Source organism: Candoia aspera, chromosome 2 (genome assembly GCF_035149785.1).
Source record: "Candoia aspera isolate rCanAsp1 chromosome 2, rCanAsp1.hap2, whole genome shotgun sequence".
NCBI classification, from domain to species: Eukaryota; Metazoa; Chordata; class Lepidosauria; order Squamata; family Boidae; genus Candoia; species Candoia aspera.
The window spans coordinates 153,392,326-153,413,639 of NC_086154.1; the positions used below are offsets into that span (position 1 = coordinate 153,392,326).

Here is a 21,314-nt window from a genome sequence, read left to right on the forward strand (position 1 = left end):
TTGCCATAGCCCCAAGCTAACAACAGCTTTAGTCATTACATCCATCCATCTTCAAGTAGAGGATTGGAAAGGAACAAATGGACACTTGTGTTACATTATGTTTAACCATATCCTGAGGTCACTCTATGCAGTTTAGCATAAAGGACAAGTGCCAAGAAACGTGCTTTTTATGCTAGTAGTAAGCTCAGATAAAGATGGTGTATTTTTTCATGAGGATCAAAGAGAGGTAAGATAAAATGACTGTTTAATGTTACTACTTAAAACTTCTACTGTTTGCATGACCCTACTGCTTAATTATGCACACACGACTCTATCTGCCATAGGTTTTGGAAATAAATCTTCAGAAATTTATATAATCAATGTTCATGACCTCTGAATGGTTTGAAATATGTCATTATCATACATGAGACTCAGAAGAAACACTTTTTGTATGTTCTATAAACCCTGCAGCTACAAGCCCTTCTTTGACTGATGGGGAATGAGACACCAGCAGAGCTAAACGATAACATGGGGTTGATCTTCCTGCACTTTCTACACCTGGAAGTGCTAACCAAATCCACCTCATACTTTGTTCTATGATTTCACACCTACCTGGTGAGATCTGTACTTTGCATCCAGAGTCCTGCTGTATTTTGTTGATCTGCTCGCCACCTCTTCCTATGACTGTAAAGCAAGGAGAATAATGCTGAGAAAATCTTGAGACAGAAGTAGAAATGTTGTCTTCTAGCAGGTTAAATGTAATGTATTTTTTCATTCTTCCTCACAAGGGATAGGAAGGAGCTTTCTGACTTACTGGAAAAGCAGGCAGATCTTCAGCAGACAGAGACAAACCCAACGTAAATATATTTCTATTCTAATTAGGTGTATGACTTTTTCATTGTACAAACTGCATTAACACGTCTAAACTCAAGACTGCATTGTGTGCATGGAAAAGTAGTCGAATGGAGCATTATTCCAAGATTCCTTCAATTTCACCATTTACAGAAGGAATAAAGGAGGGTAAGTGCTTCTCCTAAATGTACAATTCAAACAATAGGAATTGAAATAATGGTCTCAGAGGCAATAGAAAAAAAAGATTAAGTTACAAGAACCAGAAAAGTACCTCAGCACCCATTCAGACAACTTCTAGCTTTCAGAGCTTGAATGCCAGGCCAATTTAAAGCTAGGGCTTTTGAACCAATTGCCTACTGGGAACCAATTCTCTCTTGCTTAGTTAAAACTCTGCTTCAGGCAGTGTTTTGCAGCCACCATTCCTTCTGGCAAAGGGTATCTATAATCACTCACAGAAAGTTGATGAATCCAAAGCCAAGGCCACAAGCAATCCAACAAGGAATTCTGAATGCCTGCTGCACGCCTAGCCTGAGTGTCCAGAGTGAATCTGTACTGTTGATTGACAACACCCCCCTCCCCACAATCCCTACGATGGGAAAAGCTCACACAACATCTACCTCAAGTTCTCCTTAGAAACCAGCCCTCACCATTTAATGAAGGTAAAACTTGCTGAGACTTTGTAGAGCAGAATACCCACCCGGCATCGCTGGAGCAATCTTCCACACACAGCTCTGAGCGTACAAGGAAACGCAAATGCCTGTCATCTCGCCAAAAAACCCACACAAATAGGGCTACAAAGAAACAAACCTGCCTGAGCCTTCCCTGTAGGAAGCTCAGCCAACTGGCATCGAGAAGCCAAAGCAGCACTGGTTAGTAAAGGTGAAGTAGCAGTCTTTCAACTATGGCAACAGCAGGTTTCTCTGCTCCCTGTCTAATACTCACTGAGTCCCACCATGCCATCAGGTACTCTGTACTCTTCAGTCACTGTAGACCTGCAAGGAAAACGGTCAGCAGCTTAAAGTAAGGAGTGGGAGAGTTACAGAAGTGGATCTGGGGTTCACCAGCATCCATCAAGAAACCAAAAATGGAGAGCTTTCCTCCTCCCAAAAGGGCAGAAAGGAAGGTGGCTGAACAATTAAGCACCGCTTTGCGGAAATCACCACGTGCCGGTGCACAATGCACCGGCACTGCCTGGCAGGACTCGTGAGCAACTAAGGGGCCCAGAGACCACTCCAGCAGCATTTGCAAACAAGGCTCTTCAGACAAAAGTTTCAGAAACAAAAGCTATGAAACTGAAGCTACACAAAGACTTGTCATACCTCAGTCATGGCCAAGGAGCACAACGCTTCACTACCTAACAAGGCATCCAGGTGCCTGGAACGACTGGTCATCCAATTCACGTCTCTCACAAATCTGGATGCTGACCTCCACCTAACAAAAGCAGCCTTCTCTCTTTGGGGCATGGAAATGCTGCCCCTTCAGAGGCAATCTGAACCCACAAACTCAACCCTGAAGATTGGTGTAACCGTTCCAGCTCAAATACTGATGGAGAAAGAAAAAAAGGCATATAACTAAGTTACCTTGAGGGAGGGTGGATCGGTCCAAGCTGAGGTGGTGGAGGCATGGCTGGAAAAGAAAGGAAGAGTGATTATAAACCCACACTCTAAAAAGTAAGCTGTAAGTCAGCCATTGGCAACTCTAAGATCTTAGTTTTAAGGATAGTCCCCGCAAAACACAGATTTTATCTTTCTCAAACCAACTTACAAAACCCTTCTCAAAAATGTAGTTTATATCTTATCCCACTCTTGAGCATTAGAAAAAGGAATGTGAAAAGGAATATGAGTTAGTATGTAATTAATACAGATCTTTCCCCCAGCGATTAAAAAATACATTGTACTTACGTTCTGGCTGGGGAGCCATTTTTTTGCTCTCTGGCTGATCTATTAAAAAACAAAATGAAAAGAAGATGGATCCAAATTCTTTTCAAGAATTTCCTTTCTCTTCTGCTATTCAGAATGAAGCTTCAGGACAGCAGCTACAAGAAAATCCATTTTGGAGACTTCATAGGCTAGAGTGACTGTAGCACCCCCATGACTTTTATCAACCAGGGATAGGGAAATGGACAGAAGCTAATCCTCATCTGTCTGGGTGGACTAGATAATTTCAGGAGATGAGGCTTGAAGGGGATGTCCCTGCCCAATGGCAAAAACCCAGTCCTTGATGTCATTTATGTTTTTCTCATGACTGAGAAAACAGGCTACTGTATCATCAAGAATAAAGCATTCTTATGCAGGCTGTCATAAGGAGCCAGCACACCCACTTCTATCTCTGCAGGCTGAAGCAGTGAGTCCTGGCTCAGCACATGCCCTTGCACAGAGAAGCATCAGTTCCCCTGCACTTTTTCCATCTAGAATACCTACATGTGTGGAAGTGCATGCTTCCCCTCTGGGGACTGTACAGGGTAGCCAAAACAGAGCTAAGCTGGAGCATCTCAAGCAGCTTTGGTAATCTTATCTGTTCAGCATCTGTTCCCTACAGAAAGTAGAGGGGTGGATCTTGGCAATGGAAACAGGCCTTTGGGAAAGATGAGGAGGACTTTACAGAAGGCTCCATGGACCAAATGCAGCAGCCAGCTGGGCTGGAAACTCCTTCTCCAAAAACTCTTTATTTGGTCTAGCCTCCATTCATTTTTATGGAATCTTTGCCTAAATCTGCTGCACAAAGTGGAATTTATATGGGCATCTCCACAGCCTTTTATCCATGTCTCTAGCAGCTGGTGAGGCTCAATAACTGTTTAAAGGAAGGGACCAAACTGCAGGTAGTCCTTGTTTAATGACTTGTCCAGTGACAGTTCGAACTTACGATGGTGCTGAACGAGTGGTACTTACAACTGGTCCTCGTACTTAAGTCGATTGCAGTGCCCTCGTGGTCACATGATTGCCATTTGCAACCTTCTTTGCCAGCTTCCTACAAGCAGTCAATGGGGGAGCCAGGAGGAGGGTGCAAATGGCGACCACATGACATCCTCACTTAAAGGCCCACAACAATTTGCTTAATGGCAACCAGAAGTGCCAGAATTTGTCGCTGAACAGCATGGTCATGTGGTGCTGCACTTTACAACTGTGTCATTTAGAGATGAAAATTCTAGTCCCAATTACTGTTGTTAAGTGAGGACTACCTGTGTTTATTTAAATTTATTAGCTGCCCAACTCTAATGGACTCTGCCCTTTACTCTGCCCTACTCAGAGTAGGCACACAGTACCTCCATCTTCTAGTTGTCTCTTCTGACCACCAAATCCAAAATCAGGTGTAGTGTTATTCACAGTTGTGGCTGAATCACCCCCAATTTTTGCTGCTATCTAAAAGCAAAATTGACACTATGATTACAACATAATAAGCCATAAGCCATGAAAAGAATTAAAAATAAAATTGTTAATGCAAAAGTCTTTGAAGCACAAGAAACTTCAAGTCATTAAATGTATCCCAAATCTGTTTACTGAATAAAAATACAAAGGGGCTTAAATTAAACAAATTAAGTTGAAAAAACTTGACACAGCGATTCAAGCTTTAGACTCTTACTATAAAGTACGTACTTTACATGGCCCTGCTAATACAATTAGAAATTTAACTAGGCAGCAACATCTTATACACTGACTGCTTGCTAGGCCAGACCCTCTCTGTTTCTCTCCTCCCCGCCTTATTTGACTCTGCAGTAAGGATGATCTTCCTACAGACACACTCTTACCTAGATCCATTCCTGACCCCAGCTCTCCCCTTCCATCCCCATTTTTGGTTGGTTGCAGCTGCTATCACCTTTTTAGCTTTAATAGTGCTGCATAGGTACTGTTGTTGTTTATTCGTTTAGTCGCTTCCGACTCTTCGTGACTTCATGGACCAGCCCACGCCAGAGCTTCCTGTTGGTCGTCAACACCCCCAGCTCCCCCAGGGATGAGTCCGTCACCTCTAGAATATCACCCATCCACCTTGCCCTTGGTCGGCCCCTCTTCCTTTTGCCCTCCACTCTCCCTAGCATCAGCATCTTATCCAGGGTGTCCTGTCTTCTCAGTGGCCAAAGTATTTCAGTTTTGCCTTTAATATCATTCCCTCAAGTGAGCAGTCTGGCTTTATTTCCTGGAGTATGGACTGGTTTGATCTTCTTGCAGTCCAAGGCACTCTCAGGTACTAAAGAGGTTGAAAAGAACACAAGGAACAATTACCTGCTGTAATAGCAGTTGAAAAGAGATCAGTAAATTCTTTTGCTGTGTTGGCAGAGTGAATGGCCTGAGCCCATCCAACACTGCAGCCATATTTTTTGAAAGAGAAAGGGTGTGGCCTCCAAGAAAGGTATTAATAGGACCTGCAGAGACCTGTTGAGCTAGGCAGCTGAAGTTCAGGATGGTAGGAGAAAGATAATGTAAAACAGTAAGAATTTTTCAGATAGAAGGAAAAAGGACAGTGGAAAGTTAAGATTGGGAAGGGGGAAGTTCATAGAAGAGGCTCTGTGGATGTAGACTCTCAACATTTTTATAGTACGGCATTTTATTGTATGCAGATGTCAGAAACATCAAGGCACTTGGTTGGCCAACTACAGGAACAGAATGCATGATTAAGAAGGCTTCTAGCATAATGCAGCAGAGCTCTTAAGATGCTCCTGCTTCTTTGTTCATGTTTTATTGAAGTGATTAAAATAAATATCAATAATGCCCACTATGGAAGTTTACTATAAGATTTTTGGGTCTCAACTCTTCTGGGAGGGTTGGGGGTTTTTTTGGCCAAAATGACTCAGCTTGAAATAAATGAGAATCACTATATTTTGCCAGCAGAGTATCCAATTGTGTGTGATCCACACAGATTGCCTTGTTCTTTCTAGGCTAAATCAACAGTGGTTATACTTGATCTTTACAGGAATTGAGATGTTAAAGCCATCCATCCATCTATCCCACCTATATTGGTGAATCTGGAATAATTCTTGGCTTCTTTTTTTAACCTGACACCTGTTTCCAAAACGTTTTAAACACTTTTTGTAAAAATGGACATGACTTGAAAGTACAGTCATGAAAATAACTGCTAACCTTGTTCTATATACTAACATGGAGATGGGAGACCTGGTAACCAACTTCTCTATAAGCAGAACAACAAAGATCAATGAATAAATACAGAGTAATAGAGAACACTATATATTCAGGTTATAGTAAGCAAAAATAATGCTTTTCTACTATACCTAATGATTACAGAATCATCCTGAGCAGTTATTTAAATTAAACTTAGCCCACATTGCTAGGAATGAGCCTTGCTAGTAGCAGAACCAATTTCATAAAAGTATTCTTCCTGGCAAGATACACTAGATTTTGACACTTTAAGCAACAAATTTGGAAGTGATTCTGACTTACTCTTTAGTTCTAATGTAACTATAGTATTACTACTTAATATGACTAATTGCAATGTGTCTTGTCCAGATATTGGCTGTGGATAATATTTTAAGACTAATGATTTTACAAGAAGGGATGTGTATTTTAAACATTTTTACTGATTTTTACTTTATAATTTATTTTTAACACAAATGAAGGAACTGCAACAACACACTGCAACAGAGTTTAGTTTAGTTCTAGGATCACAGTAATTCATTCTTAATCTCCAGATTCTCTCCTTCAGCAGTTTGCCAACACCCTGTGTCCCTGAGCTCAGTCACTCCTTCTTAAACAGTATGGAGGGTTTTATTGAGGTAGGGCATTTAGGATCCCCCCTCCTCCAGCCAAATGTCTGACATGAATAAGACCCAGGAGTATCTTGAGTTTTCTGATGCTTCCCTTGGCCATGGAAGATATTTTTAGGATTCGGAGGCATAAGAAATCTATATGTAAAATTTTGCTACTCATAATCTGAATGCTATTTCTGCCACAGCTTTATGAAGTGTTATATCAAATATTTATGTATATATAGAGACTGCCGTAACAGCTACATTCTAATGGGTACCTTTAATGTCATAATGAAATAAAAACTGAAAAGATTCAATGAAGCAGGGGAGGGAAAAAAATCAGCAAGGCTTCCATTTTTTGGTTGCCAAAACAATCTTAATCAGAGTTCAGAAAAGTGAAGTTTAGAATTACCTGGATTCAGAAGATAATGGTTGCATATTTTTTAGGAACGATCAAACTGTACTGAAAGCTACAAAGTTGGAATATGGAGTTTTTCATTCTGTTCATCAATTCAAATGAACTACTTATTAGGAATAATGAAAATCATTCTGTAGCTGGGTAAATACATAACAGAGCAACCAATGATATGGAAAACCTCTCATTGCAACTGAGTATTTAGCTGTGATTGGCTGGTCTTATCAAGAAGGAGAAGATCTGCTTTACTTTCAAGGTAGATAATGCACTGCCTCAGTATTTTGAAAAAAGGGAAACATCTTTCCTCTGATTTTTAATCATTCAACAGATTTAGCATTAATTTTACTGTTTTTAATCTGGATTTTTAAACTTTATATTGTTTTGTTTTACATTTTGTTAGTTGTCTTGAATGCTCATCAGAGCAGAAAGATTAAGATATAACAAAGTAGAAAGAAAAGTGATTTGCTGTCTAAGTAGTTAAACAGTATCAGAAATCTTTATCAACAAATTAAATAGTGATCAACACAATAACTTCATCAGCATATAACAAACACTAGAAATCAAAGGAATAAACAGACCATGAGAACATAAAGAGCTAACAGAATCTAGTGCACAGAGCAGAGAGGCGAGACTGGAGGTGGGTAGACCACAAACCCTAAATACAAAGGTTCAAAAAAAAAATTAAATAGAACCCAGTACCAATTGACCCCTAATGCCAAAAAAGAGCAATGAACAGTTTTTTGTATATGTCCCCTATTTTCTAAGCATGTATTCACTGCAGGAAAATTAGCAGCATCAGTTGGAATACCAAGAAAAAAATAATGGAAACAGTTGGGCTTACAACTAGCCAATTGCAATGGATATGCAAATGGAACTAATATGACAGATGTGGAAGGGGAAATGTTAACCCCCCATGGAAGGATACTCAGGATAAAGAATTCTGACACGTACTGTCCTTGTTCAGATGTCCACCAACCCATGTTTTGGTGTTATGTGAGTTAACCCTGTGATTGCAAACTAAATCCTTTGTGCACTTACAGTTTAGATACAAACATAGCTTGCTGTTTATATCCAAGCCATATAGATTATAGGTCATCAATATATTAGAAGCACTAGGATATAGAGTCCAGAATTATGGGCCTGTTTGTTGATATTAAGCTACTATTTGGTACCATATCCCTGACTTATCTCACTGTAACCTTAAAAATAGCAGCAAGCCCAAAATAAAGACCAGACTATGTTGAATTCTTAACTCAGAAAAATTGTAGTATTGAAAAAAGTAAACGGAACAAAGGATATCTAGAGGGCAGAGTCTGAAACAAGGAAGTCAGCAAGCTATTTCAAAGGACAAAACAGAAGAAAAAAGTTGTGCTGATTTCGTACCTTAGCAGTAATGAAAAAGAACAATGAAACCTGATAAGAAATATGCGGACAGAAAAGGAAAAAGTTGTAGTAGGAATGCAAATTCCAAAGAATAATGAACAATATCTTCTTCAAGAGAGGAATTACAAAAAATCCCAAAACCTAAATTTCATAAATATTATTACGTAAGAAAAAAGTTATGATCAGACTCAGATAATTCTAAAATGATTGTAGTAGCATGTTCAAAACTGATGGCCAAATGTTTATTCATTAATTGAACACATTAGACTGGCATCAACAGAGACTGAAAACATCTATTATAAAAGAGTTCAAGCTATTTCCTACAATGCCATATGCAATATGGTCCAACCTGCTAATATGCCATTAATTTCAATATGTCTTCTTGAAATTCAGCTAAGTCGGAGACAAATTTATCCCACTTTTTAAATTCAATTATTTGTTGAAGAAATATTACACTCTTGAACAATACAATATTTTTTTCAGGATAGGATTTTGAAAGTTTGCAGATCAACCCAAACAGTTTTCTAAACAGTTACCAGTTGCTACCCACTTAAAAAATTATAGGCAATCATTTTTATATCTAAATGTAAAGTGATATATTTCTGTAAGGCTCTGTGCAGCAGTGACTGGCATAGAGCTTTATTGATGATCTCAAGCTAATTTTTCTCCCTCTAGCTAATCTTTCTTCACTTGGGCTGTAATGATCATGAGCTGCCCCATGTATTCTGTGCTTGGTGAAGAACAATTAAGGGATAAAATAATCCTTGAAATACTCCAGTGTGTCTCTCCTTCCTAGAATAAGCAGCACAGAAAACAATAATCTAGTAACAATATTCTCTAGGGTATGAACTTTGATTCAAAAGACACCATACAGAAGGAATCCCTTAATACAACAGTAAGCAGAAACCTCAGCATACAGGTGTTTCAAGAATGAAACTGGCATTAAATGAAGCTTGCAATTTTCATAAAACCAGTTTGCTCCCCTTGAACTACTGTATTTCTCTTAAATCATCAGTTTTCTTCCTTTGCCATAAAAAGCTAGTTGATCTATAGATGAACCAGAACATGATAAAAAAGCGTAGAGGCCTAAGGTAATAATATAAATTGAACAAGTTCAGGCTACACATGGAAATTATATTTTTCAATACCCCACAAATAAGCTATCCATATAAAATGCTTTCTGTAAATAAAAACAAAAACCACCAAAACTTCCCTGTGCAAAAAATGAGGCAGAAAGGCTAAAACAAGGTCTTCCTGAGTGTGCTCACTTTTCTACTTGCAAAGATGTGTTAAGAAAAGAGATGGTTCAATGGATAGAAAAGTACAAAATAAAAGACTATTACAAGAGCAACAGCAGCAAGACGTACTCCCATCACATATACTTTGTGAGAAATGGAAAGAAATTAGAAGCTTTAGCTGCTAGTTTGTATTGCATCCACATTCAGCAAATTGGGATCCTGACTTGAGGGCAGCTTTGCTGCACTTGGATGAAAACTCAAGGAAATGCCTTAAATATTATCACCCAAAGTGTCTAATTTTGTTCTCTCCTATAGGAAGCAAAAAAAAAAAAAAAAGCAAGCACAAACCTTTGCTTCATCAAAAATCACTACTATATCTTCAACCTTGCATATGTTGGACATGCACTGGGGGACATTATTTCTCCACCCTTCCTTCTTTAGGATAAGCTATATAAATTCATAGCTGGAAGAATGGATTGTACTACTGTACTCTAGGTTGCAGGTGGAGTCAAATTTTATTGTCCTGGGCCAAAACCACATGATGCAAATAGAGGATTAGCACACAGTGGGCAATGTCAAAACTAAAACAGTTCTCCCTAATCTACTCATTTTTTAAAAAGTTCCAAATACAATTTCAACTCTTCTGTTTCTCTAATTGGTAAAATTCATTCTCCCATCTTTTTCTGAGGCATGCACACACCCAAGGGATACAGCAGGCAAACACATACTGTACTAAACTATCGTTTCAGAGTACATAGTGGATATTTTTAGGGGCTGGCCCAGGGCATTAGAATGAACTAGCACATGCGGGAAAGCTATGTTTTAGGGGGAGATGGGCAGTGATAGAAGTGTGAATAATAAATAAAATAAATAAAAGAATGAATCTCTAACGTATTAAAATATAGATAGCTTTCTAGTGCTGGTCCAATACCAAGAAGTTTAAAATATTGGTCTCTTCTGCCAGTAAAGTGGTACACCCCGCAAGTATCCCCCCATTTAGCCTAAACAGCCTGGGAACTTCCTCCTTGTGATAAAGATCAGGAGGGGCCTGCGGACCACTCTGCTAGCTTTCGATTGGCAAATAAAAAGAAAAAATGAAGAAGGCAAGCTCCTCACGTTCAGCTGATGGAAACACCGTTCTCTATTCCCGGCTTGGTTTCCTAGACAGAGACTCAGGAATAACCCACGTGCGCCGGGTTTCCACTTCCCTTAAAGGAACCTTCTCTCAGGTAAAAACCAACTCCTCGCCCAACACTCTTCGCTTTCTGCCACCCTGTGGACGCAGGCTCCTCCCCCTTCCCACGGCGCGTCAAGTGGCACAGTCCAGAACTCTGGTCACCTCAGGAGTCGACTACCTCAGCCTATGGCCCACACAGAGCCGCCGATCTCCAGCTTCCACACAGCACAAGGCCTTTTCCGGGACAGCCGGGAGGGATGCACTGCTCCTTGCCCTCAATTGCCGCCGCCCTCCTCCTTCTTCTCCTCCCGCGCGATCGGGTCTCCACTTCCCATCCACTTCAGCTCCTCACCTGCCGGGCGCGCTGAACCGCATCGGCGAAGGCGTCCTTACGGATCCCGCCGGGTCCGGGACCCGCCGCTCCCCCAGCCGGTCCGGCTCCGACAGCGCTGCCTCCTCCGGCTTGATTTGGAGGTCCGGCAGCCCCGGTTCCTCCACCCGCGCCCGGCGGCCCAGCGGAAGGTGGTGGAGGACCGCCGGTGCTATAGTCCGACATGGCGGCAGAAATGAACGCGGCGGCAACGAGGGCTCAACGCGGGAACCAGGCCGAACGCTCTCCCCCCTTCACACGCACGCACGGCACGCCGGGAGCACGAGAGGCGGGACTCCGCCCCATTGTCCCCGCCTCCTATGAAAACCAGTAATCCGCGGGATCGAGATGAGTGACAGAGCAGAGAAACCACTGAATATGAAGGGGAACAGGCGGCTTGGCAGCCCGATCTATCAGAAGCGATGAGAGGCGGGATCTGCTGTTTGAGTGTCAGAAGGCTACTCGAATAGCAAAGAGGAAGGCGGCTCCTGAGGGTCTATACCAATTGGAGAATGATAGGGGCGGAATAAGTGGTCCATGCTGAACCAACCGGAGTAGGAAGATAGCTCAACCCCGACCCTCCGATTGGAAAAACCGCGAATACGTCATTGCCATCGAATCAAGGCAACCAATCCGGCAGGTCCATTCTGTCTTGCGGCTGGGTGGAATCCCGCTCGCCGACTGAAGGTTGAAAGGCGGGATTGAAGTACGATTGATGGAAAAACCAACCACTCCTGTTCGGTGACTCTTAAGAGACACCTCAGAACCAACTGAAAGGTCCTCTAGTGGAGCCGCTAAAGTACCGAAGCGCGCGTTTCGACCCTCCGACGATTATAGAGAGGAGAACACGGAGCCGACCACGATTGCCCCAGAGGTAGAAACCATAGAGTGAAGGGAGCAGAGTGGTACACTTCCGCTTTATTTCCGGGGGTCAAAATCCATTGGTTGGGAGCTCAGTGAGGTGGTGGGGCGTCTTGTGATTGGCGTGCCGCTCGGCCAAACACATCACAGAAAGCACCTTTTGTCTTCCTTCGAAGACCGCAGGTGAAGCTGGTTGTGGGAAGGAGAGGACGCGTCCTGCGAGGAGTGATGCTCGTAGACTCTGGAAGTTGCAGGCTGAGCTTCTGGGAGGCAGCGAAGCTGAAACGTCCTTGCAGAGCGAAAGCAAGAGCTGTTCGTGGAAACTTCCACTGCTTCCCGCCGTATCCCCCCAACAGGTACCAGCAGCAGGAGAACGGCTCCTGATCCAACTCCGGTCTTACTATCTTTTGCGAAAAGATCTAATGCGCATCGAAAGGCTGCCAGTTATAGCCAAGCAGATAAAGTGCACGAAGTAACTGGGAGTCGAGCTGACTTATTTTGGATAAAATGCTGCGGTTGCTCCCAGATCCTTATTTGTGTGAAATTTCGAAAGAGCTGAATCAATAAAGCGAATGGAGACTTAAAGCGTTGACTTTTAAAATGTTTGAAGACAGACCTATTTTACTGATCAGCTCTAAGTTTAGGTGCACCTGAAATTAAAGATAGAGTCATATATTTGTGAAGTGGGGATAGTGTGCTTTTCAGAATTCCCTCTAATAAAAGCCATTTTTTCTGTCCAACAGCACACAAGGCATAACTGTACGTAACGGGTCTGAGCTGCTCCAGCCCACTTCAACAGAATCTCTTCTTTTATATGGAGTAGGATATTTTTTAGTACCAAACCGCACCAACACACAGAACAAGCAGCTTTGATAAAAACAAATAAGGGAATAGATCTCTATGCTCTAGCATAGCTTTAAGCAACATCAAACATAGCTGCATCGTATAAAGGGCAGTCTGTTGGATATATATGTAATTTTGGACAACACAAAGCTAGTTGTGGGGGGCAGTGCCCCAGATCTTTCACGATAATTATTCTTTGAAAATAGCGTGAATTAAGTTTCTGTGCTTATTTTTATAAGAATTATTGTTCACTCTGAAGAACAGAGTATCCCAATTACAGACACAGTATGATAATGGAACTGTTTTAATCTTAACATTTGGTGTGTGTTCGCACGAATAAATAAAAGACTTCATCAGTCCAGAATCTCCAGTTATTTAGCTTCATTGGCTGACATGTATGTATGTATGTACATGCATGTTTATATACTACTATGAAGGATTTATGCAATTACAAATAAAAGTACTGTAACATAGTAATATAGACATAATATAGAAATTGTCACAATAAAGTTTTAATGTCATCTAAAAAGCAGTGCCAAGTAGTCCATCACTGTTTATCAAAGTCCTGCCAAAAGAACCAAGTATTTCTAAGTCTCCAGAGTGACTTGGATTCTGGGATGGCATAATTTTGCCACCACACTTAATTCTGTGCATTTCTCTCATGTGTTCCCTAACTTCTCCCCCCCCCCCCCCCGCAACTCTAAGTCCCAAACAATGCAGTATTTCCTTATAGAAAGGTTGTTCTAGTCCTTTAGCTATTTTAGTTACCCTTCAAGGAGCCTTATATACTGTCTTTTATGTTTGATGACTAGAAGTATGCACGTTACTGCAAATGTGGTTGCACCACAGATAAAGGCAGCATGATTAGAGCTACGTGACCTGGGCTGCAAGAATCCAGACAATGGCTTGATAACAGCAAAAAAATTAAGAAAACTTTCAGTCATCTAATTGCCATCTGGATTTTTGTAACCCAGATCTGGTAGACCTAATTATGATATTGGCAAGTTTACTTTTTATTCATTTCCTAATTATTCATAGCATCCACTTTGTAATTTTCACAGCACTCTGAGCCATAATGATCTGGTTTACACAGTACTAAATCATGAAACCACAATTCACAAATCCCAAGGATGGGTTCACAAATCACATTAATTTAAGATCAAACTCACTAAGCACGAGGTACAGTCTAGGGAGATGCCAGGGGGATGTACTTACTCTGTTATCTGGGAAGAGTTTGATCCTGTTGGGCCTGAGGAAGTGGACAGGATCCTCTGGACTGCAAATGCAACCATGTGCCATCTTGCCCCTTGCCCCTCCTGGCTGGTAAAATTGGCCCGGGAGGTGACTTGTGGTTGGGTCCAGGTGATGGTTAATACATCCTTGAGGGAGGGGGAGTTTCCGGCTGCCTTCAAAGAGGTGCTGGTACACCCCCTCCTCAAGAAGCCATCCCTGGACCCTACTATACTGGGCAATTTTCACCCTGTCTCTCACCTTCCCTTTTTGGGGAAGTGGTTGAGAAAGTGTTTGCGTTGCAGCTCCAGAGGATTCTGGAGGAAATGGATTATCTGGACCCCTTTCAGTCAGGTTTCAGGCCAGGATATGGGACAGAGACTGCATTGGTCGCACTTATGGATGATCTCCGCCGAGAGCGGGATGGAGGGAGTGAATCCATCCTGGCTCTTCTTGACCTCTCAGCAGCTTTCGATACCATCGACCATGGTATCCTTTTGGGTTGGCTCAGGGATTTGGGGGTGGGTGGCATAGTTCTGCGCTGGTTCACCTCCTTCCTCCAGGGCCGGTCCCAGTCGGTGGTGATAGGAGAGATCTGCCCCTCGACCCCTCCACTGCTGGGTGCTGCAGGGTCCGGTTCTCTCTCCTCTCCTATTCAACATCTACATGAAACCACTGGGCGAGATCATCCGTCAACACGGGATGAGGTATCATCAATATGCCCATGATACTCAGTTGTATATCTCCATCCCAGGTGAAGTAAGTGATGCGGTCTCCACCCTTTCCAAGTGCCTGGGGGCTGTGGGGGTCTGGATGGGGAACAACAGGCTTAACCTGAACCCTGGTAAGATGAAGTGGCTGTGGGTTGATGGTTCCTCTGTATCCAGGAAGTTATCATCTTTAGTTCTGGTTGGGGTTGCACTGCCCCCTTTAGATCCGGTGCGTAATCTGGATGTCTTCCTGGACTCATGACTCCTACTCAAAGAGCAGGTGGCAGTCGTGGCCAGAAGGGCCTTTGCACAAGTTTGTGTTGTGCGCCTGTTATGCCCTTCCCTGGATTGAGAGGCCCTCCAAACAGTCACTCATGCCCTGGTCATCTCCCAGAGACTATTGCAATGCGCTCTACATGGGGCTACCCTTGAAGAGTATCCAGAAGCTTCAGCTGGTCCAGAATGCGGCCGCACGAGCAGTTATTGGTGCCCCAAGATTGGCACATGTGGCACCACTGCTGCGCAAGCTGCATTGGGTACCAGTTTGCTTCCGGGTCCAATTCAAGGCGTCAGTTATCACCTTTAAAGCCCTACATGGCATGGGGCCAGGTTACCTGAGGGACTGCCTCATCCCCATAACATTGACCCACCCCACCCGATCATGCAGAGAGGGTATGCTACAGACCCCGCCAGTAAAGGAATTCCACCTGGCGGGGCCCAGGAGGTGGGCCTTCTCTGCAGTGGCACCTGCCCTCTGGAACATTCTGCCCCCGGAGCTGAGACAGGCCCATTCACTCCCGGACTTCTGGAAGAACCTAAAAACCTGGTTCTGCCGCCTCGCTTGGGGTGGGAAGGGCACCAGTTCATCTTGGGGCTGGCTATTATAGATCTCTCCCCAACAAACAAGATCTACGCTGCTGGATTTTATATTTTTTACTCTATATTTATTTTATTTTTATATTTATATTGTAATTTATGTTTTTTTAATTTTGATCGTAAACTGCCCGGAGTCCCCTTTTCGGGGGAGATGGGCAGTGATGGAAGTTTGAAATATAAACAAATAAAATAAACTCAGTATTATAGCAGCTTAGTACAATGTAAAAAGCCAACTAAATGTAAAAACCCATTGCTAATTTGCCACGGTCAAATGAGAGCAGCACGTGTGATTATCTTTGCCCTAATATGCGTCATTTCATACTTGTTCCATTTATGCCATTTTAATATCCATTCACTTTGGATGAACATATCATTTGTTTCATCGGATTTGTTTTCTTACTATTCTAAAATTATTATACACCATCAGCACATTTTATTTTTCTCAGCACGCATCTCTAACTTCAAAGCATTTATTAACTAGTTAAAATACATTCATCCTAATGTGGATCTTTGAGAGCCAGTTTGGTGTAGTGGTTAAGGAAGCCTTTCTCAACTTTTTGACCCTGGAGGAACCCTTGAAATACTTTTCAGGCCTGGGGGAGCCCCTGCACATTCAGGCTCAAATATAGGCCACAAGCTACAAAATTATTATATGCATTTCATGTGTAGGCTGGTATATATGCAGTAACCATGCTAATAAAGAATGAAACTTGCCTCTTTATTGTGAAGTTGCCTGAATTTGAAATAATTTTTTAAAATAAATCGTGATCTCCCAGGGAACCTCTAGTGACCTCTCGTGGAACCCTAGGGTTCAGAAACCCTGGGTTAAGGCATCAGGCTAGATATCTGAAGACCATGAGTTCTAGTCCTGCCTTAGGCACAAAGCCAGCTGGGGGACCTTGGGCCAGCACACACTCAGCCCTAGGGAAGAAGCAAGGGCAAACCACTTCCAAAATCTTGCCAAGAAAACTGCAGGGAGTAGTCCATGTAGTCACCAGGAATCAAGACTGACTAGAAGGCACAAAAATAATGAACAAACAAACAGTGGATCTTTGGGGCATCCTATTTGCATGTCATTAAATATGCAATCATTCCTGCTCTGCTTTCTGTTCTCTAACCAGCTTTCAATTTATAAAATAATTCTTATCCTATGACCTTTAAGTTTGCTCAAGTGAGAGACTTCTTTGGTGAGACTTTGTCAAAGTCTTCTGAAAATTGTAGTAGATATATTTGTGGACAACTGTCAAAGAACTCAGATAAGGACCTTTTGCAGAACGTTGATGATTCCTTGTCAGCAGGATATGTCACCCTGTATGGTATTAATTTTATCTTTAATGCTTTCCACAAATGTACTCCATCTTTAGTCCTTTTATTGGAGTGACACTTACCTTCTAAAACAGCAATGGGATGACCATGGGCTACATGAAGCCTCAGCCATTTTTCTGTGATCTCTGAAACCCCCATGATCACACAACTCCCCCCACTTCAAGTATATTTTGCTTTCAACAAAAAAATAAAAATAGATGTATTAAGCCTATGTTGGAAAACAATGGCAAAACAGGTATCATGGCTTCTGGAGTGTTTATATTTAATTCATTTCACAGATACCAAGCCAAGAAACAAAGTTTAGAAAATGTATTGTTTTATTTTTCTCTTTGAAAATTTAACAAAATGCATCAGGAGCACTGGCAGACATATAGAGATCTCTCACTGGAGTTAAGATTCAGGCAAGATGAGTGTCTTAGTCATAAGTCAGATATTGGTTTGTTCGGTCCCCCAAAACAAGACACTTGGTTGAAGCTTAGGTTCATATTTGGTTCTATGTGGAAGTGCAAACTAGGTATCTAGTTTTTTGGGGCAAATTTAGAGGTCATCTGATTTATCCAATGACCTTCCCGTTGCTCAGTCCAAATGGCATCTCAAAAAGTCATCAGACTGTCGGTCAAAAGTTCAAAATTACTATTGAATTATATGCTCTACAGCTATTTTAAGCATTAAGAAGATACCTCCTGGATTAAATGGAAGACCTTTGTTTAACTGAAGATGCTGTTTCCCCCCATGACCAACCAATCCTCTGGAAAACCGTTACATAAGATATCCCTTTCCCACTTTGTTCACCAGCAAACAGTATTTAGAGGAATGACATCTGTGATCATGAAGATACTGAACAGCTATCATGGTGAGCTGTCATGGATAGATTATCTTTTAATGCAGTGCAAGTTGGTTGCTACTGCTACATGTTAGGTACAATTGCTGGCAGAGAAGCATTTGAAGACCATCTGCTCTAGCCTGTTGCTTCCATTCCTGGATTCTCCAGATGTGTGCCTTTCCACATCTTGGAATATGTCACAATTAACCTCATGCAAACCAGAGATTCTCCTTTCTCTTGGATACATGTGCAGCTGAATGGGGAGATGAGACAACGGCAGCTTTCCCACTTGCTTTCACCTTCTCCATCTTCTTTCGCCTTCTGTGCAGCACAACAGAACCTTCTTCCCTACAGCCAGCAGGAAAGGGACAAAATATAGGTATGCAGAATGGGTGGCAGAAACAGCCACTGGTAGCAAAGCAAAAAGATACAGAAGGCACTTCCAAATTGGAACTCAGCAATTCTGCCCCTTGTCCTTACTGAATCATTCCTGCAAACTGGGTGTAGGAGGGGCCAGAGCTACCAGCCCAAATACCCCAAAATAATGCTGGAGCATGCCAACTCTTGCCTGCCCTACTTACCAAATCAATACACCAAAGCAAATACAATTCTGGACATGTCCACTCAGAAGTCCTATTTAATTCATGACATTAATGTGAAATAAATGGGTATAGGATCCTACCCTTACTTTAATAAACTCATAAATATATTTCCAATGAAAACAATTTTAACATTTCCCAAGTGAAAGCAGCTTAGAAAGGACATGATCCTATTGTGCAAGGCGTTGCACTTTTCTCTATTCTTCATTCTGGTCAATCATTCCTCACCTTTCTTTCTCCCTGGAGTTTTTTTATCACCCCCATCCTGGTTTCTCACTCAGACATTTAATAACCAAATGAGGTAGATCTTACGGAACTGCAAGCTCACATGTGTGATCAAAATTCACTCTTATACGCAAAGTGGACTGTAAAGGGCGTCCCATTAAAAGCTCTAAAGTGGGGCAAAATTCAGCATCCACTGTCCTTGGCACCACATCTGAAGAAGCTGCATCTTATCAGCGCTTTCAAAAGGAACCAGAAACCCTGCCTTACTTGGAAGAGGTCCTTTCTATCTGTTGAATAAGTTACTTTTTCTCAAATGGGAGTGCCAATTCCCTATCCTGATTACTTCTAGCAGGTAGCTGAAACTGAAGCAGCACTCTAGACTGACGAAGACATAAAACCTCTCCCATTTTTGAGTATCTATTTGTTGCAGATCTTCCCCTCCCACCTCACCAACTTACTTCGAGTATAACTCCAACCTTGACACACACACAAATAATATTCCAAGGATATGATTTAAATTCTGAATGTCACAGGTGGTCTTTTATGAGTGAAGTTATGCCATTTAGTATATCCACTATTACAGATTTCCTCAACACATTTGGCTGGAAATAAGGGGAACGGTAATCCAACATTTTTGGAAGACATCAGATTGGAAAAAGCAACAGCAGCTCTTGAAAAGTGACAGTGGAATAGATCTGTTACCCTCCCATTCATTCATGGCTGTGACCCTCCCAAATGCAACTGGTTGGTGTGAGAAACTGCACAGAAGCAGGGGACAAGGAGTTTGAGAAGAGGCAACGGACAGTCCAGGTGTGAGAGAGGTGGGAAAATAGGTTTTCAAAGAGACTCTACCTTAACAGCTTTTAAGATTCTGTATCCACCCCAGAACAGCATTACAGATATATTCCTGAAATCCATGTTCTTCTTGCTTGCTTAGCTTTATCAGCCAAGTGGGGCTTGACAGTTGGCCACCACGAGATAGAGAATGCTGGAATCCATGGCCTTCTCCAGTAGGACTCTTCTTCTGTCCTAGATGAGCACCAAGTTTCCCATTTGGAATGGGAAGACCCTGTGGAACATTTAGTGAGAGACTGGCAGAGGCAGAGTTTAGCTGAGAAGAGGATCTGTGGATTGAAGAGGTCATACTCTATAGCCCCCATCCTGCCTTTTCCAGCTTTCCAAACAAAAAGGAAAAAATGAATTCCTAACTGCAACGTAATTCAGCCGGTCATAAATAAATGAGGAGAGCAACACAAAGCAGAGCTCGAAGAAATCCTGGATGCATGGCTTCAAGGACCTGAATTATGGCATTTCTTAAGCAACAAAGCCAGCATGGCTAGCGCAAATATCTCAAAATGAGCAGAAATGTGTACACACCATATTGAGGGATCTCAGCAAAGTGCTTTGACACTTACCACAAAATAGTAGCCCTTTCAGCATTCTCTGCTCCCTCAGAATAGAAGGAGGGATAAAATGGGAGAGGCTTCAATACAGCCACAGAGGTCCAGGCAGAGACAGCAAACTAGCCTTTTAAGTTAAAAACAGTCAATGTGCAAAATATACACAGAGCTTCCATAGTAAAGATACAAGTGTGCCTGGGCTAAAATGCAAACACCTGGGCTCCAGCACCCAAACAGGTTCTAGGAGGAGGAATGGAAGAGGAGTCAAAGGGAATTCAGTGTTGCAAATAGAAATGCTAAAGGTAGAATGGAATCAATTGGCCAAAGTCCTCAAAAACTCAGATACTCATGTTGCTGAATGCCCGCAGAACTAATCGGTGGACTCCAGGGGATAATCACAGATATTCCAGTGCTGCCAATGAATTGTCTCTGTATGTATTTTCTCCAGTGCTGGAAACTGCTAACAGGAGTTGGTGGGGCTATTTGCCAAAAGTCAACCAATTTCACCAGCAGTTGCTTGAAATCTGGCAACACGTCCACAGTAACCATTGTCAACTTAGCTGCTTTTCCGCTGAATTATGACGTGGCTGGTAGTGTGTCACGGTTCTCATATTCAGTGGTTGGGGGAGAAGATTCATATGCAGGAGTAGCAGGTTGCTCCGAAACAAGTCTGTTTGATGAGACCATCTCTGCAAATTCCAGAATGTGGGCGGGAAAAAAAATCTACCTCCAAGAGGCCACAAGGTTTTTTTTTCCCCCCAACCAAGGCCTCCACAGGGAGAACTTGGTTGTTAGAGAGCAAATTGGCTCTTGTTTATGGAGAACTATACACTTTTGGTGAAGATGGCCTGGACCCAATTACTCCAAACACCCTCTAGTTCTCCATTTCACAGCATTTGGAGCAGAAGAGGTACTTCCCCACCTATTGCTGCCTTTCGAACACCTTTCTTGAGAGGTAGGTCCCCTGCACTTCAGCGATGCAGGGCCCTCCTTCATCTGGATGTTACCCCCAGAGCCTGCTTCATGTTCTCATACACGACGTAGCTGATGCTGACAGCAGGAATAACCTTCATGAAATTGGGGGCGATGCCACGGTAGAGGCCCAGTACCCCTTCCCGGGAAAGGATGTGTCTAAAAAGACCCAGCATGGTTAGCTGTGGTGCACCCTCAATTGTTGCTGCACAGAGACGGTGAAAAAGAAAGGAAAGGTTAGTAAGATGCCTGTCACAACATACCCAATAAGGCAGGTGAAGTTCAGAGACTACTGTCTGGATAGGGTCACCAGGTCCTACATGGCTTAGACTCAAACCCA

At 42.4% G+C, this 21,314-nt stretch overlaps 2 protein-coding genes across 5 annotated transcripts in view; both read right to left on the minus strand.

Annotated features, from left to right (window-relative positions):
• Positions 1–11,367, minus strand: part of KHSRP (KH-type splicing regulatory protein) — a 292,174-nt gene extending 280,807 nt beyond the window's left edge. For 3 of the 4 annotated variants that reach the window (XM_063294362.1, XM_063294360.1, XM_063294359.1), the window contains exons 1-6: positions 11,092–11,367; positions 4,094–4,190; positions 2,733–2,771; positions 2,412–2,457; positions 1,774–1,823; positions 592–663 (exon numbers count right to left, since the gene is read on the minus strand). In XM_063294362.1, coding sequence (XP_063150432.1) covers positions 592–663; positions 1,774–1,823; positions 2,412–2,457; positions 2,733–2,771; positions 4,094–4,190; positions 11,092–11,295 — 508 coding nt within the window. In that variant the 5' untranslated portion in view covers positions 11,296–11,367. The remainder of the gene's footprint in view (positions 1–591; positions 664–1,773; positions 1,824–2,411; positions 2,458–2,732; positions 2,772–4,093; positions 4,191–11,091) is intronic. The other variant, XM_063294361.1, reaches the window with a different exon arrangement.
• Positions 11,368–20,762: 9,395 nt separating this feature from the next.
• The window catches only part of LOC134490969 (mitochondrial adenyl nucleotide antiporter SLC25A23-like), a 31,637-nt gene continuing 31,085 nt past the window's right edge, over positions 20,763–21,314 (minus strand). Inside the window, exon 10 of the mRNA XM_063294371.1 lies at positions 20,763–21,179. Within this exon, the coding sequence (XP_063150441.1) occupies positions 20,995–21,179 (185 nt within the window). The 3' untranslated portion in view covers positions 20,763–20,994. The remainder of the gene's footprint in view (positions 21,180–21,314) is intronic.